This window comes from Leucoraja erinacea, chromosome 31, assembly GCF_028641065.1.
Source record: "Leucoraja erinacea ecotype New England chromosome 31, Leri_hhj_1, whole genome shotgun sequence".
NCBI classification, from domain to species: domain Eukaryota; kingdom Metazoa; phylum Chordata; class Chondrichthyes; order Rajiformes; family Rajidae; genus Leucoraja; species Leucoraja erinaceus.
Window position 1 is genome coordinate 17,844,725 of NC_073407.1, and position 16,032 is coordinate 17,860,756.

At 43.9% G+C, this 16,032-nt stretch overlaps 1 protein-coding gene across 1 annotated transcript in view; it reads right to left on the bottom strand.

Moving 5' to 3' along the window:
• The window catches only part of lhx3 (LIM homeobox 3), a 50,153-nt gene that overhangs the window by 29,009 nt on the left and 5,112 nt on the right, over window positions 1-16,032 (bottom strand). The window contains exon 2 of the mRNA XM_055660136.1: window positions 5,437-5,608. Coding sequence (XP_055516111.1) covers window positions 5,437-5,608 — 172 coding nt within the window. The remainder of the gene's footprint in view (window positions 1-5,436; window positions 5,609-16,032) is intronic.

Below are 16,032 nucleotides of genomic sequence, written 5' to 3' on the forward strand. Positions count from 1 at the left end.
CGTGGATTTTTTAAATTGTTATTTTAGAAGAGGTTCGATAGTTCTCGTGTAAAGTATGATTTAGCTGGGTAGCATGTGCAACACAAGGATTTCACTGGGTAGAGACATACAGCACGGGAAAAAGTCCATTCGGCCCAACTTGCTCATGCCGACCAAAATGCCTCATCTACACTTGGCCCACCGCGTTAAGCACTATAAACCTATCCTATCCATGTATATTTCCCGTCCAAATGTTTTTGAAATGTTGTTATATTACCTGTATCAACTAGCTTCTATGGCAGCTCACTCCATATACCCACCACTTCTGTGTGAAGAAACTACCCCCCAGGTTTCTATTAATTGTTTGACATCTCACCTTAAATCAGATTCAGATTCAATTTTAATTGTCATTGTCAGTGTACAGTACAGAGACAACGTAAATGTATGTCCGCTGCACCTAGATTCCCATACTCTGGGTAAAAGACCCCCGACATTTACCCTGTACATTCCCCTCGTGGTTTTATACACCGGAAGTTCACCCCTCAGCCTCTTGCACTCGAAGGAATAAAGTCGTAGCCTGTCCAACGTCTCCCTGTAGCTCAGGCCTTCAAGTCTTGGCAACACCCTCGTTAAATACATGTCTACAACGTGCACTGAGTTAGCGACGACAGGAGCGGCCTATATTTTAGAATATGCTCGGTATATTATGAGTAAAAGGGGCTGAAGGGCCTGTTCCTGTGCTTTACTGTTCAACGTTCTGTCAATTTGTTTTGTTTAATAAGAAACGGAGGTGCAGCGTTTTCACACACAAGGTGGTGTATATGGACTCCTCTTGTTTGCTAGTTTGTACCCCGTGCCGAAATGCGTCCTGGCGTTTTTTTTGTCATTTTTTATATTTTTAAACTTAAATAAATTACTTATTTAAATAAAACCATTGTAATTTAAATACAATTATAGCAAATAAATGTATTATTTTAAATGAAGACAGGGTTCCCCAACCTCGGCACCGTCACTAGCAGTGGCACGGTCACGTTGCTATTATTGGTTAATCTATTCACTTTTCCAATAACAGTGACCACTGTTTGCACCGGCCTTAAATTATGTTCCTTCATTATACATTTGAGCTAAATTAAAACGCAACTCGAGTTAAACATCGGTTCCATTGTTGTTAGTGCTGACCAATCGTATTTAATTTAATCACACGAGCGAGGAAATAGCTGGGAATTAATATATGCAGCCGGTTACATTATAATAAGAAGCGAGCGCGGTAATTAATCAAAAAACACGGTCATTTTTGATCCCAGTCGCCGAAGAGATGTCATCTCGTTCGACGGTTCAACGGAAACAAGTGATATTCGCGCTGAATTCCTGCAGGATTGGGGACGGCAGTCAAGTGAAAATGTCACATTTTTCGGGGAGTTCCGGAGCCCGACCCAACTCGCGGTAACAAGCCATTGATTCCATGTAAAATATTACGTGCAGACGTTGGGACTGTAATCAGGTTAATTCCGCGGTGCGCTCACTTTAAACAAGACAGGTAGGTACACAGCACTTTAAAATATGGGTTGGATCGAACTGTAAGAAAGGGTGTTCTCTGCTATCTGACAGACTTGTGGAAGGGTCGGCATCGTTAACTCCGTGACACCCCGCACGGATCCTGGCGCTTGTGACACGATCCCCTTCTGTTTGGGAAAGGATTTCTCCTGAGCAGTTCAATGCAGAGCGTCGAATCTTAGACTCCCGCAAAATGTCACATTGGCCGAGTCGGGATGGGAGTCGGGTCCCTGCTTTAAAATCCGAATTAATCCAGTTATTTATATATTATATGCAGTATATACACATACACACACACACACACACATATATATATATATGTGTGAGTGTGTGTGTGTGCATGTGTGTGTGTGTGTTGGTGTACATATATGTGTGTGTATATATATATTTCTGTGTGTATATATATATTTACGTGTGTGTGTGTATATTTACATGTGTGTGTGTGTATATATATATGTGTATGTATGTATATATATTCTGCATATAATATATAATAATTTGTATAATATAATGTATTATTATTCCGGGGAAACATTTAAAACTCGTTCTAGTGGCAACTTTATTTAACCTGCCTACGAATGAAAGGATGGATTAAAACTGTCCTACAATTGTTCGTGAAATATATATACATTATAAGTAATTTTTGAAAGAAGTTCTTAACTAGAATAACAAGAGCAGATTTGAAAGAACACGGGAAACAGCGACCTGAGTCCATACCTGAGAAAGATGTGTTTGGATAAGTCTCGTCCCCGAAATCAACACACGTCCCTGTCCATTCTCTGATCGGTTGGCCGATGGCCGATAGCCGACTCCCTGTTCTTTTTAGAGCACGACTACATTTTACTTCATTAGTTGAACACTTTCCCACAATGGTGCTGTCCGTATTACCGTTCCAAAATATTTTAACAGTGCGGTAACATTTAGGGGTTGATGTTATTATCCCACAACAGATCCGCATTTTTAGATCTGACTGAATTTCCTTTGTGAATAAGTGAACCCACCGAAGGCAGATTTTCCACCGTCCCCTGCTCCTACTGACCTAATTAATCCCAAAACGGGATTTAATCGTGCAGGAGTCTTTCGAAAATATTCGTGAATTATACAAGGCAATGGTGTACTCTCAATACAATGAAAAGTTGAAAATTGTCGCTATTCTAATTTAAAGGGGGAACAGTGTGCATCGGGGGTGGATTGAGTCTTATTGGGAACGGATTTTTTAATCAAGGTTTACTTTCAGGTGGTTCCTTTTGCAGAAATCCATACACGTTACTCCCCCTGACGATATAGTCGAGGAGAAATGACAGGGTAAATTGAAGTTACGAGGCATCTCATCTCACACAACCCCCTCCATCACAACCGACCGAGAATTCGTTTGGTTACGTCAGTGGAGAAACCAATGTCCCTGATTAGACATTCATAACGTTGTCAGTAATTTTAATTTTGTTAAGAGGAATACATTTTGCTTGTTAAAATCCAAGATTCATTAAAAAAAAAAGCTTGCGTTCAAAAATAAAGTTGGCAACGCTCAGAAAAATATCTACAAAATTAAATATCATGTTTATATTAATAAGTGTCGTGTATTAAGCGCACTGATGTTGCATATTAATTACACGTGAGTAATGACGCGGGGTGCTATCCTAGCCTTGGGTAGAGTCCTGTACTCAATCTCTTTTTGCTCGTCCGTCAATGCTAACAAAAGGCTCCTCTTAAAGACCTGGGTAGCTGATTCGGACTCCACTTTCCGCCAACCCCCGCTTGCCAGTGTAGTGACCCAGTTCAGCGGCTGGGGGGGGATTTGGACGGGCTAATCCTTGCCTTTCAATCTCTCGTTTAAGCAAGAAGATGGCAGAGAGATATTAATCGTCCTAGCTCAGAAAATAAAAATAAGAAAAAAAATAGACAAATAAGAGGCTTAGTTTTTTGGTTGGATGTGTGACTGGGCCAGCGTGTGTGTTCGCTTGTGTCCACGACGTTATTAAACCGTTTGCTTGTTTCTGGACGCTACATTTCATTTAATAACACACCACTGCGAATCTCATCTTATACAATATATATTGTGTGGAAAGGTAAGGAACGATATTAATATCCAAAATAAACGGTGGACCCTTCCGCCTTTGTACAGAATTATCACATCAACCTGCCCTATATGTAAACGCCCAAAATATGCAATATCCATTTAGAATATAAATAAGATGTCGAATATTGCCATCTGTATAAAGGGCGCCGCCAGCGATTAGTTTCTATCAGGTACAGAACACAGATAACCTGTCAATAACAAACCGGTACAGGGAACCTATTTTGTTTTGAGAAAGCTCAGGCCAGGTTTCAAAACCAGAGGAATTCGCTTTAACGATACATCTGCCCCAATATGTAAACGGATTACTGTTAAAGACTAACATATTCTTCTTCTGGAAGTTTGTAATTGATGGCTGAATTGTTAGGTAAATTTAACACATTTAAATCTGATATATTCAGTATCAAAAGACAAACCTTCAGCTTAATTATCTTTTTGCAAATTTTCGTGATCACCTTGTCATTTTTAAACACTGTTGTTAGTCGAAATTTAAAATCCAGACACGTCGTTTCATTTTGATAGAACGCCTTTTATAACCCAGATGCGGGCCGGTACAGTGAAGGTACGGACAAGAGATTTGGGATATCTACATAGAGGGGAACTACAGGAAACTCTGCAGCCAATGGTTTTACAGAGACAGGGCCCGCAAAAAAAAGCGTGATCAACTCCAGGTTTGCCCGGGGTTAGGTCATATGCCGAGGAATTAATATTGGCCACGACATTCCCTGCTCTTCCTCGAAGAATTCTCATGGGATGTGTGATGTTTTAAGAAACAGTTAGGCAAGTACATGGATTGGACAGGTTTGGGTGGATATGGACCAAACGCATGCACGTGGGACAAGTGTAGCTGGGGCAAGTTGGTCAGTGCGGGCAAGTTGGGTCGAAGAGCTGTATAACTCTGTGACCTTGACTCCGTCTGCTCCCGAATTGGTTCAATGGTACATCGGATGACAATGCTCCGGTAAACCGCTCCAGCCATCATCTCGAGTTCTCCCCCAATCGCTTGAGGCAAGCATTGAAGTCACCGCGTGATTCTACGAGGTGAGGGAAATTGGAAGGAGGGGTGGGGGTGGAGAGATTTGGCGAAGTGGTTGCTTCCACATTGCACCCTGCAGCCGCACGCTACATTTAAATTTGTAAATAAACAAGCAATGAGAATATGATAGACACAAAAAGCTACAGACAGTAACTCAGCGGGCCATGGAGACACAGGTGAATGGCGAACGATGCAGTCTGGGGCAAAAACTGCTGGTGAACTCAGCGGGTCAGGCAGCATCTGTGAAAGATCAGGGACCCGACGAGAAATGAGGTCTGTCCGTTCGCACCGCAGGTGTTGCCTGACCCGCTGAGTTCCTCCAGCACGAGTTTTGCTCAAGATTCAGCATCTAAAGCTCCTCGTGTCCCATCCAATGCAATGTTGCCTATTTAGTCCAAACCGGCGACTTATCTGCTCAATCATTAGATACCGTCTGCAAAATATATGTACGTTAAACCAAAACTAAATTACGGCAGGAAGTTCATTCTACAATCTCTTCGTGAAAATAGTTTCTTTTTTAAAAAAAAATAACGCGAGTTCGAAATAGAGTGTGGGTTGGAATTGAAAATTTGGACAGCGACTTTGAGTTAAATGCTACCATCATGTGACGCCTGTTTCCATTGATGCATGTCCACAGTTGTAAAACAATCTCGAGGCACGGGTGTTATTTGCTGTCAGTTTTGGCCTCAGACTGCGGCTTCCCAATGTTTCCTGACTGGGATGGTGACTGGGATGACAGGTTGAGAGGTAGAGAGACACGCAGATGGGAAGGGATAGATAAAACTGAACTCACTTGAAGAAATCTTCTTTACAGTAGACACTCTCCCCTCGGCTGAAGCATTTCTCGGTCAGTTGTTGCTGACAGTCGCTGCACTTCAGGCATTTCCCATGCCAGTGACGGTCCAGGACCTTCAGAATAAACCTGTCCACGATGTGTTGATTGCAGCCGGCACAAAGTGGAATATCTGCACACACAGAACCAAGTTAAACACGAACAATAGCACAACATGGGATGTCGTCTCCAATTTACAACATTCAGAAGCACCTGACAATGTTACAACGAAACTTCGTTCAAGGATTCAATATATTCCCAGTACAGGAAGAATCAACGTAGCCAATGTTATCCCACCTTTCATAAAATGAGCGAACGGGGTAGAGAAAACGGGGCATGGTAGACAGGTTAGCCTGACTTCTGTGGTGGGGAAGATGCTGGAATCAATTATTAAAGTATTAATAATGGCACATTTGGATAGTAAAAGGATTGGTCCAGGTCAGCATGGATTTATGAAGGGGAAATCCTGCTTGACTAGTCTTCTGGAATTTTTTGAGGATGTGATTAGTAAAATGGATGAAGGAGAGCCAGTGGATGTAGTGTGTCTGAACTCTCATAAAGCCTTTGATAAGGTTCCACACAGGAGGTTAGTGGGCAAAATTAGAGCACATGGTATTGGGGGTAGGGTATTGACATGGATAGGGAATTGGTTGACAGTCAGGAAACAAAGAGTAGGAATTAACGGGTCTCTGTCAGAATGGGAGGCAGTGGTGAGTGGAGTGCCGCAATGCTCGGTGCTGGGGCCGCAACTATTTACAATATATATTAATGATTTAGATGGTGGGATTAAAAGTAACATTAGCAAATTTGCAGACGACACAAAGCTGAGTGGCAGTGTGAACTGAGAAGAGGATGCTAGGGGGTTGCAGGGTGACATGGACAGGTTGAGTGGGAGGTTATTCACTTTGGCGGCAAACACAAGGACGCAGATTGTTATCTCAATGGTAGACAAAAATGCTGGAGAAACTCAACGGGCGAGGCAGCATCTATGGAGCGAAGGAATGGGTGGCGTTTCGGGTCGAGACTCTTCTTCAGACCGAATTGTGGATATTTCAACAAGAACGCAGTGTTGTCCATATTAATAAGAAATTCAGCTTGCCAGCCAACGTGAGATTCCATGGTTGGTACCCCATATCCACACATGAGACACACGTACACACGCGTACACACGCACACGCGCACGCGCACAGATAGTGACATTCACAAGGACGAGCCTTTGCAGGATGTGTTTTGTAAGCACTTCCACTCCAAACCAACCAAGACCACCTTATTTTCTTAATGCGACTCCGATGTTTTTTCTTTAAATCGGCCGATTACTTGCTTCTGATTTGCAGATTTGAGATAATCCCTTTGCCCTCAGTGGAATAGTAACCTCGAGATTTACGGAACCCGGGCAGAATTCTTTGAATAGTGTCTCCTGGTTTGAGCAACATTCAGAGCAGAACGCGATATATTTAATTATGTCTCTTTATGACAGGTGGCGAGGAGTGGGGAAAGTGAGGGTGGGAGATAATGAGAAAGCAAGTCCCGGACAAAATCCCAGGTCCTCTCTTTCGCCGAGCAGGGGATTATAGAGGCGTTTCCTTGCACCCCGCCCTATTCCATAAAGGCCAGTTCTTGACGATACACAGTTCCGACAAAACTCAGCTCATGGATCAACCAGAAATGAGGGTAACGGAAGGGTGGAGTCGTGTCACCGGTGACACGTATTAGCCAATTGGTGACCGGGAGAGTGGTTGGCCAATCTCGACAGGTGAGTGACTCCTTGTCCATTGCGCGCTAACCCCGCATCATTTGCCAGCAAACTCCCCAGCCGCACCTGTTCGCACCATCTGGGTCAACTTCAGGTCAAATAGCAGCAGGTGGGATGTTTGGTTTTGGCCAGCGAGAACAGGAGCCCCCAGAGAAAGTAGAATACGATATTCAGACAACAAAGGGCCTTTCTAATTTGTACAGGAGTGAACCTGGTTCTGACCCACGCAGTTTAATTACATTATTTACGGGTTTTAACCAAGTTTAAAACAAACTCATTCGTTATTATACAGACATTTTTTTTAAACATAGGAATTGCTGGATTCAATGCCCCCCCCATCCCTATCCCCCCCATTCAAAGGCACAAATCCAATTACAGGAACACTGGTGCGAATTTTCAATCCACTTTAAGTTCACTATCACGGATCTTGAAATAAGGCAGAATGGGGTTTTATTAAAAATGCAAATGAAAATACTTTGGCGACCAAGCTCAGTCAACAATGTGTGTAGAAACTTGTACTACCTCAGCTGATGCTAACTACAGTGGAACCGTGTGGGAAAGAAATGCAGATGCTGGTTTAAACCGAAGGTAAACACAGAAAGCTGGAGTAACTCAGCGGGGCTCGCGGAAGAAGGGCCTCGACCCGAAACGTCACCTATTCCCTTCCTCCAGAGATGCTGTCTGACCCGCTGAGTTACTCCAGCTTTTGTGTATATCTAAAGTGGAACAGCCCCGCACTGGAGATGAATCCGTGCGTGGAGCGCGCTCCGTTTTTGACGCCACTTCGTCACGGGACTGTGGAGTTGATCAGTTAAGCAACTTCGGTATAAGGGACGCAGCGGACGTTACTTTCACACCAAACTGTTTTATGTTGGTTCTGGTTCTGGTTGGTCGATAATGCAGCGAGGGGTAGTATCCGGTAAATGTAGACACAAGGAACAAGGAACCGCTGGTGTGACTGTGTGGGCCAGGCAGCATCTGCGAGGGAACGTGGAGGGACGACTCTGGGTCGGTTTCTTTTTCATTAATAAATTATTTGCGCCAGTAAGGAGGTGATTAACCCGGCAAAGAGGAGGTGGCTACCGCCTTCCAATCCATTCCCCGTTATCATTACAACCTCGTTATGATTACTCCAGTTCTTTGTGTTTTTTTAGTCTAGATTCCAGTATCTGCATTTTCTTGTGTCTTTTATCATAACCGGTCTGCCGTTAATGAGAAAAGACATATAAAACTAGCATGTTTATTCAAATTTGATGCCACTATTTCCTGTGTTTGTTCACGGCTATTTCCCATGGATAAAATCCGGCTAAAGTGAATAATTGCAGGGATAAGGACATCGCCACAGTGGTTAGATTTAGGTTCCTTATTCCTGAAAGTGGACAATTTTATTTCGCAAACCGTTTATCCTTCTGATTGTTTTTATACGGGGGGAACGGATCAAATGATGAACCATGAACTTGTGTGAAGGTTTGATTCCTAAACTTCCTCTTGAAATAACACCTGCTCCAACCTGCGGCGCCGCTGATAGCGACCGCGCGGATCATTAAACGCCGCGTTGATCATAACGCGGTTATAATGAGGTTGTAATAATAACGGGGAATGAATTGGAAGGCGGTAGCTACCTCGTTACTGGCGCACAGAATTTATGAATGAAGAAGGGACCGAACCAAAGTCGTCCCTCCACGCTCCCTCTGAGTCACACCAGCACTTTGCGTTGTGCTGAATATTCCAGCATCTGCGGTTCCTTGTGTCTACATTAACCGGATAATACCCCTGGCTGCATAATGGACCCACCAGAAGTCCCCCCCCCCCCCCCCCCCCCCCCCCCCCCCGCACTAAATAAGAGTAAACCATTAATGCACTGGAGACAGAAGATACTACTGACGCTGGAATCTTGAATCAAATATAACGTGCTAGAGGAACCCAGCGGGTCAAGCAGCGTCTGTGGAAGGAATGGCCAGGCGACGTTTAGGGTCGTGACCCGACAGGATGTAAGATCAGTCTGAAGAAAGGTTTCTGCCCGAAACGTTGCCTATTTCCTTCCCTCCACAGATGCTGCTGCACCCGCTGAGTTTCTCCAGCATTTTTGTCTACCTTCGATTTTCCAGCATCTGCAGTTCCTTCTTAAACAGGATGTAAGATCGGCCGGTTTTCTGACCAACCCGGAAAATAATTGTTTCGTCTGGCTTTAGTTGCCATAGTGTTAGAGCTGTACAGTACAGAAACAGGTCATTCACTCCATCTTTTCCATACCGACTAAGTTGCCGTACTCCCATTTGTCGGCATTTGGCCATTGCCCTCAAAACCCCTCCTATCTAGATATCTGGCAAATGTAGTTTTAAAATACCTTTACAGAAAATAACCAACTACTGGTCCGTTTCAGAATGATAGGCAGTGACTAGTGGGGTGCCGCAAGGCTCTGTGCTGGGACCCCAGTTGTTTACAATATATATTAACGATTTTGACGAGGGAATTATGTAGCATCTCTAAATTTGCGGATGACACAAAGCTGGGTGGCAGTGTGAGCTGCGAGAATGATGCTATGAGGCTGCAGGGTGTCTTGGATAGTTTGGATGAATGGGGAGATGCATGGCAGAAGCAGTATAATGTGGATAAATGGAGGTTATCAACTTTGGTGGCAAGAACAGGAAGACAGATTATTATCTAAATGGAGTCAGATTAGGAGATGGACAGGTGCAACGAGACCTGGGTGTGCTTGTATCTCAGTCACTGAAAGTAAGCATGCAGGTACAGCAGGCAGTGAAGAAAGCCAATTGGCCTTCATTGCGAGAGGATTTGAGTTTAGGAGCAACGAGGTCATATTGCAGTTGTATAGGGCCTTGGTGAGACCGCGCCTGGAGTATTGTGTGCAATTTTGGTCTCCTAATTTGAACAAGGACATTACTGCTATTGAGGGAGTGCAGCGTGGGTTCACCAGGTTAAATCCCGGGATGGCGGAACTGACGTATGATGAAGGAATGGGTCGACTGGTCTTGTATTCGCTGGAATTTAGGATGAGAGGAGATCTTATAGAAACATATAAAATTCTTAGAGGATTGGACAGGGTAGACGCTGGAAAAATGTTCCCGATGTTGGGGGAGTCCAGAACCAGGAGTCACAGTTTAAGAATAAGGGGTGGGCCATTTAGGACTGAGATGAGGAAAACCCTTTTCACCCAGTAAGTTGTGAATCTGTGGAATTATCTGCCGCAGAAGGCAGTGGAGACCAAATCACTGGATGTTTTCGATTTAGCTCTTAGTTAACTAAAGGAATCAAGGGATATGGGGAAAAGCCGAAAGGCCTCACTGATTTTGGTTGATCAGCCATGATCATATTAAATGGCGGTGCTGGCTCGAAGCACACTATTTTCAATGTTTCTATGTTACTCTCATGGTATTAAAATTATTAATTGACAGCATTCTGGAGAGCAATAATAAACCAACTTGAACTCAAAATTCAACAGCTGGTACAGCTGGTGCTCAGCGAAAGAGACCCGGGTTCTATCCTGGGCTCGGGTACTGTCTGTGTGATGTTTGCACGTTCTCGCTGTGTCCAAATGGGTTTCCTCCGGGAGCTCCGGTTTCCTCCACGCCAGCTCAAAGACGTGCAGGTTTGTCGGTTGACTGGCCTCTGTAAAATAGGCCCCAATGTGTCGGGAGTGAATGCGAAAGTGAGACTACATAGGACTAGTGGGAACGAGTGGTCGTGGTCGGCGTGAACTCGGTTGGGCCGAAGGGCCTGCTTCCATGCTGTATATTTCAATCAGTTTGTACATTGTGGAAAATTGGGGCTAAGGACGTTGGCCATCGCGTCAGCATGAAGCCAGCCTCGTCCCATTGCCCACTGCCTGGGCCACAACAGGTTACAACACTTGAGGGTAGCACGGTGGCGCAGCGGTAGAGCAGCTACTGCCAACCTGGGTTCGATCCTGACAATGGGTTCTGTCTGTACGGAGTTTGTACGTTCTCCCCGTGACCTGCATAGAGTTTCTCCGAGATCTTCGGTTTCCTCCCACACCCCAAAGACGTCCAGGTTTGTAGGTTAATTGTCTAAACTAAACTAAATTAAACCTCACATGTATTGAAGATCTCCGCCACTGAAGATCAAGGCCCACACCACTCGCTGAGGGAAATAATATTCACCCGGTTTATTTATTCCACATTAAACATCGATATTAACATTAACAAGACTGTATGACTGGCGGATAGTTCACGATGAATCGATAAAATATGTGTCCTTGAACATGTAGTATTGGATAAATTCAACGAGGATAGACACAAAATGTTGGATTAACTCAGCGGGACAGGCAGCATCTCTGGATGGAAGGAATGGGTGACATTTCGGGTCGAGACCCTTCTTCAGAACTGGATAAATTAATCCCATGTCTAAGTGTGACACTGTTGTACACACCTGCCGTTTACATAGTAAAGCACCGTGCAAGAGACTATTCCGAAGGCGACCCGCTGGCCATGGTACTGGACGCTGGCGGCGGGAGAAACAAATAACCTGGGTGCCCTTGGAAATCATGGGAGTGATCCGGGCTCGATCATCAATAATGCAGCAAAATACTGGCGCCCGCTGAAATCCAATAATGTCATCGAGCCGAAGGGTAAAGTGATAACGGCGAAATAAACTGAACTAATGGGCAGTGACGGTCAGAGAGGGGAGAGGAGAGCAAACTAGAAACACGGCATCACTTACATGTCACATCCGAGCCGTGTGCTCGAAATGTAAGAACACGAGTCGCATTAAAACTGCAAACTTGGGGGTGGAAACGGTGTCAGCAACACACCGAAATACACACGTAGACAAACGCATGGATAAAACACACACAACACAGATACACACACTGATGCATATAGACGAACATATACGCATACACATGCACACGCACACGCACACACACACACACACAACACAGATACACACACTGATGCATATAGACGAACATATACGCACACACATGCACACGCACACGCACACACACAACACACACACACCCTCATGCAGACGCGCACAATGAGCTGTTAAAGCAACAGGTCTTATACGGAGAGCAAATATAAATATGTTTTCACAAAGCACAAAGTAAAAGCAGGTTACAGATTACTGGATTTTGGATGTTGAGTTCAGAAAGTCTAGTCCCCCCGATGCACTCTCTTTTCAGTTGGAGTCGTGGCCAGCGGACCAAGGGTTGAGATTGGTGCATTTTAACTCACAGATTACAGACGAATTGTTCTCTGACGATTCCACGATACTTTCACTAAATCTCACGTATTGTTACCCGAATACAATTCCACGGATTAACCTGTTGTCCCACGGTATATTTGATCCGTTTCAACGCCCGGTTTGCGGTGAACGGGCGCCGGTGGTGGTCGAGGATGTAGCGACCGATAGTTCTATATGTCCTTATGTTTCCTCCGTCCTCGTCAGTAACGGATGACTAGAGTCGATTTCGATCTACGTTATGCTCTGTGTGAAATGAAATGGCCCCCCTACCCATCCTGATACCCATTCTTGGACCCCCGATTCTTTGGGACTTGTGCCCAAACCTTCTCTAAATACGTTGGTTCACCGCTGAAATATTGGCTGATGGTAACGAATGCTCACAAACGGAATGTATTAACTTGCTGGTAAATATTTGCGTTTATACAAGTCAGCGAAATTTCTAATATAAAACTGGGAATGCGTTTAATTTCACGATGCAATTTAACATAATTTTAAATGTAAAATGTCGACTCCCATTAACTAAATTATGGACCAATGTACCCCTTACATTTATATCACTTTATAAAAAAACACTGGAAGACCCATCACAAACTGAACTTTGCCCCATTGATGAACTGCAATATTATAATCACATTTTTTTCTTCAACATATGCGGTCTAGCTCAAAGTATCCGCTTGTTATTCTGGATATAAACGGCTCGAGGAGCGTTGAGATGGTGGGGGCAGAAGAGAAGACGAGGCATATGTCAGCCCCCAAAACATCAGTGTGCCCCTAATCCGCAGTCTGGTTTAACCATAATCCGAGGCATTACCGAGATAAGAACCAAGATTTAATGACAAAAGGAAAATAAATCGCCAACCACAAAGATGAGCCTTGCAATCTGCAATAATGTTAAATTAAAAAATCATATTGCAACGCTAATAACTAATTTGATGTTTTCATTTAAAAATATTACCATAATTATGCCCCAGGCATATTGCCAGATTAAAATAAAACACACAAGCTTCTGTGTGGCTAAAGAAAATGTAATCACTGCAATAAACCCCGAACATATAGAGGAAGCGTCATCTACAATGCTCAGTAAATTAATTCTAAAGCAAAATTATTAGTATTATAGTTGGGTTGGCGGCCGTTCATGTTGTGGTCAACTGCGCATGAGGCACTATTCCTAAAATGTAAAAGTAGCCGTGGAATTGTTACCCAATGAAGTTGTTCTCGCAATGTGTGCCTATCTTAAATAATTGAGAATGTATGACTTGTGTTCGAATCCTGAATTGAAATACGTTTGAATTCTGGTTCTGCCTGGCCCCTCATGTTCATCACACAGCGTGTAAAGCTGGGAGTACAAGATGGGTCAATCTACATGGTTGGGAACAGTGCATGAGCTGTTGGGAGAGGGTTGTCTGGGGTTTGTAATAGGAGTTAAGACAACATTACAATCCCCGTATCCACTGTACAGTGTGATCTAGTAACTGGTTCTGATCGGCAGATCGTTGTTTAGTAAGGCCCCCATTTCTTTTGCTGAGTTTAGTGTTTTATTAGAATCTACCTATCTTGCTGTTCCTTGCGCCAAAAGCAAGGACTCGAATTTGCCCTGCTTTTCAGGTATGGTTATTGTCACCGCTTGGCCGTCCATTCGCTTGGTGAGGCTCACCAGCCGTGCACACACACACACACACACACACACACACACATACACATACACACGCACATACACACCCACACACCCACACACGTGCACATACACATATCTACAGGACCGGTGTATTACTGGGTGGGCAACCAGGACACTGGTTCACACATGTACGTCACACATAAACGCCAAAGTATAAACACGTACAAGCACATCCACCCAAACACACACACAAACAAAACATCCTCATATGCAAAACGCACAGAAATTTTAACATAAGCAAGAACTGCACGTGTCAAAATACTCATATACATATATGCAAATACAAAAACGGAGCCCAGACATTTATTCGGATATAAAATGTATACCAAGGCCAGCGCGCGCACACACACACGCAAATACATTTACATAAACACACTTTCACACACACAAGCAAACACATGAACACACATTTACAGACACACATACACACCCGCGCAAGCACCCAAGTATATGCCGAATCATCTGCACGCATACAGGCATCTCGGTTTATAAACAGATGTTGAGACACATAAGTACCAGAGAGCACCAGTGACCCAACCACTAAAGTCCATGGCAAGAACCGAAACCGTGTGATCCCATCTCCGCTGCAGTGACTGGGCGGTTTGGGACAAGGCGCCGCATTACCAGGTCAGCAGTAAAGACACACGAGTACACAAGGAACTGTAGATGCTGGTGTACACAATATAGCAAATAAACGAGTTTCTCGCCTTGTTTCCCCATCCCCGTCTCCGACACCCGCCAACTCTAATTCCCTAACCGCTCGAAAAATAACTAGGAGCAAAAACACAATCTTCTTGCATTTTTACGATAAAAGGGGCTACATTTGTATGTCAGAGTTTTAATGTAATTTATAGTGAATGCTATGTCGCTGCCGGTTTTTTTTTTAACGTGTAAGTCCTCTAAATATCATGAATCTTAAATGTTAACACGATGCACTTCGTCTAAAGACACTTTCCAAAGAAATGGTTCATAGATACAGAAAGGAAGGTTGGGAGGGTGGGGTGGTGGTGGTGGTGGGGGTGGTGGTGGGGGTGGGTGGGGGGGGTGGGTGGTGGGGTGGTGGTGGGGGGTGGTGGGGGTGCATTGAACTTAGGAATTGATGATTTATATAACTGTAAAAGTTGTCTCCAACCATTAGACGTTTGTAACTAAAAGGGAGTTCATTCTACCATCACAATGTATGTAAACGCATGGCCATTTTAATATCATCGGTATCTAGCATGGTATGTATGTGCAACATGTAAGTTTACTGTCAGTCCTAATTATAAATGTTTGTAATTAAATAAACCCGTGTGCTTACACCTTTCCCTATTTATGTGGTTTGGGAAGTCTGAACTATCCACAGACGCGATGCTTGAGAATTTTGACCAATTGCCGAGACTGTATCTTCCCCGGTGCATAGTTGAGTTTCACATACAGGTGTAGCTAAATAATGACCTCAAACTCAATGCTCTTGCGGAATCATACTATTGTTTTTTTTTAATTCTTCACAGTTCTGTTTCATGCGATGGTTTAATTGTCTATTCATTCAAAGCTATATGATCATCTACCGAGTCTGCGAGTGGCCAGACTCGTTCTGCTCAAGGGGAGCAAATCTCATATTCTTCTCCCTCACCTACGCTCGAGGAAACGAGAAGTGTCCATGGCGTTTGTTTCGCGGGTACTGAGCTGGGCGGAAACCTTTGAATTCGTCTGTAGAAGGGTCTCGTCGCCTATTCCTTCGCTCCATAAATGCTGCTGCACCCGCTGAGTTTCTCCAGCATTTTTGTCTACCTTTGAATTATTTAACCAATGTTTCAAATATTTGTATGGGAAGTTGAAAACACTAACTTTACTGGATCTCCTCTCGATATTTGAACGAGCATCTCTCCAGTGTTAATGGCCCGCACGGTACTGATAGCTT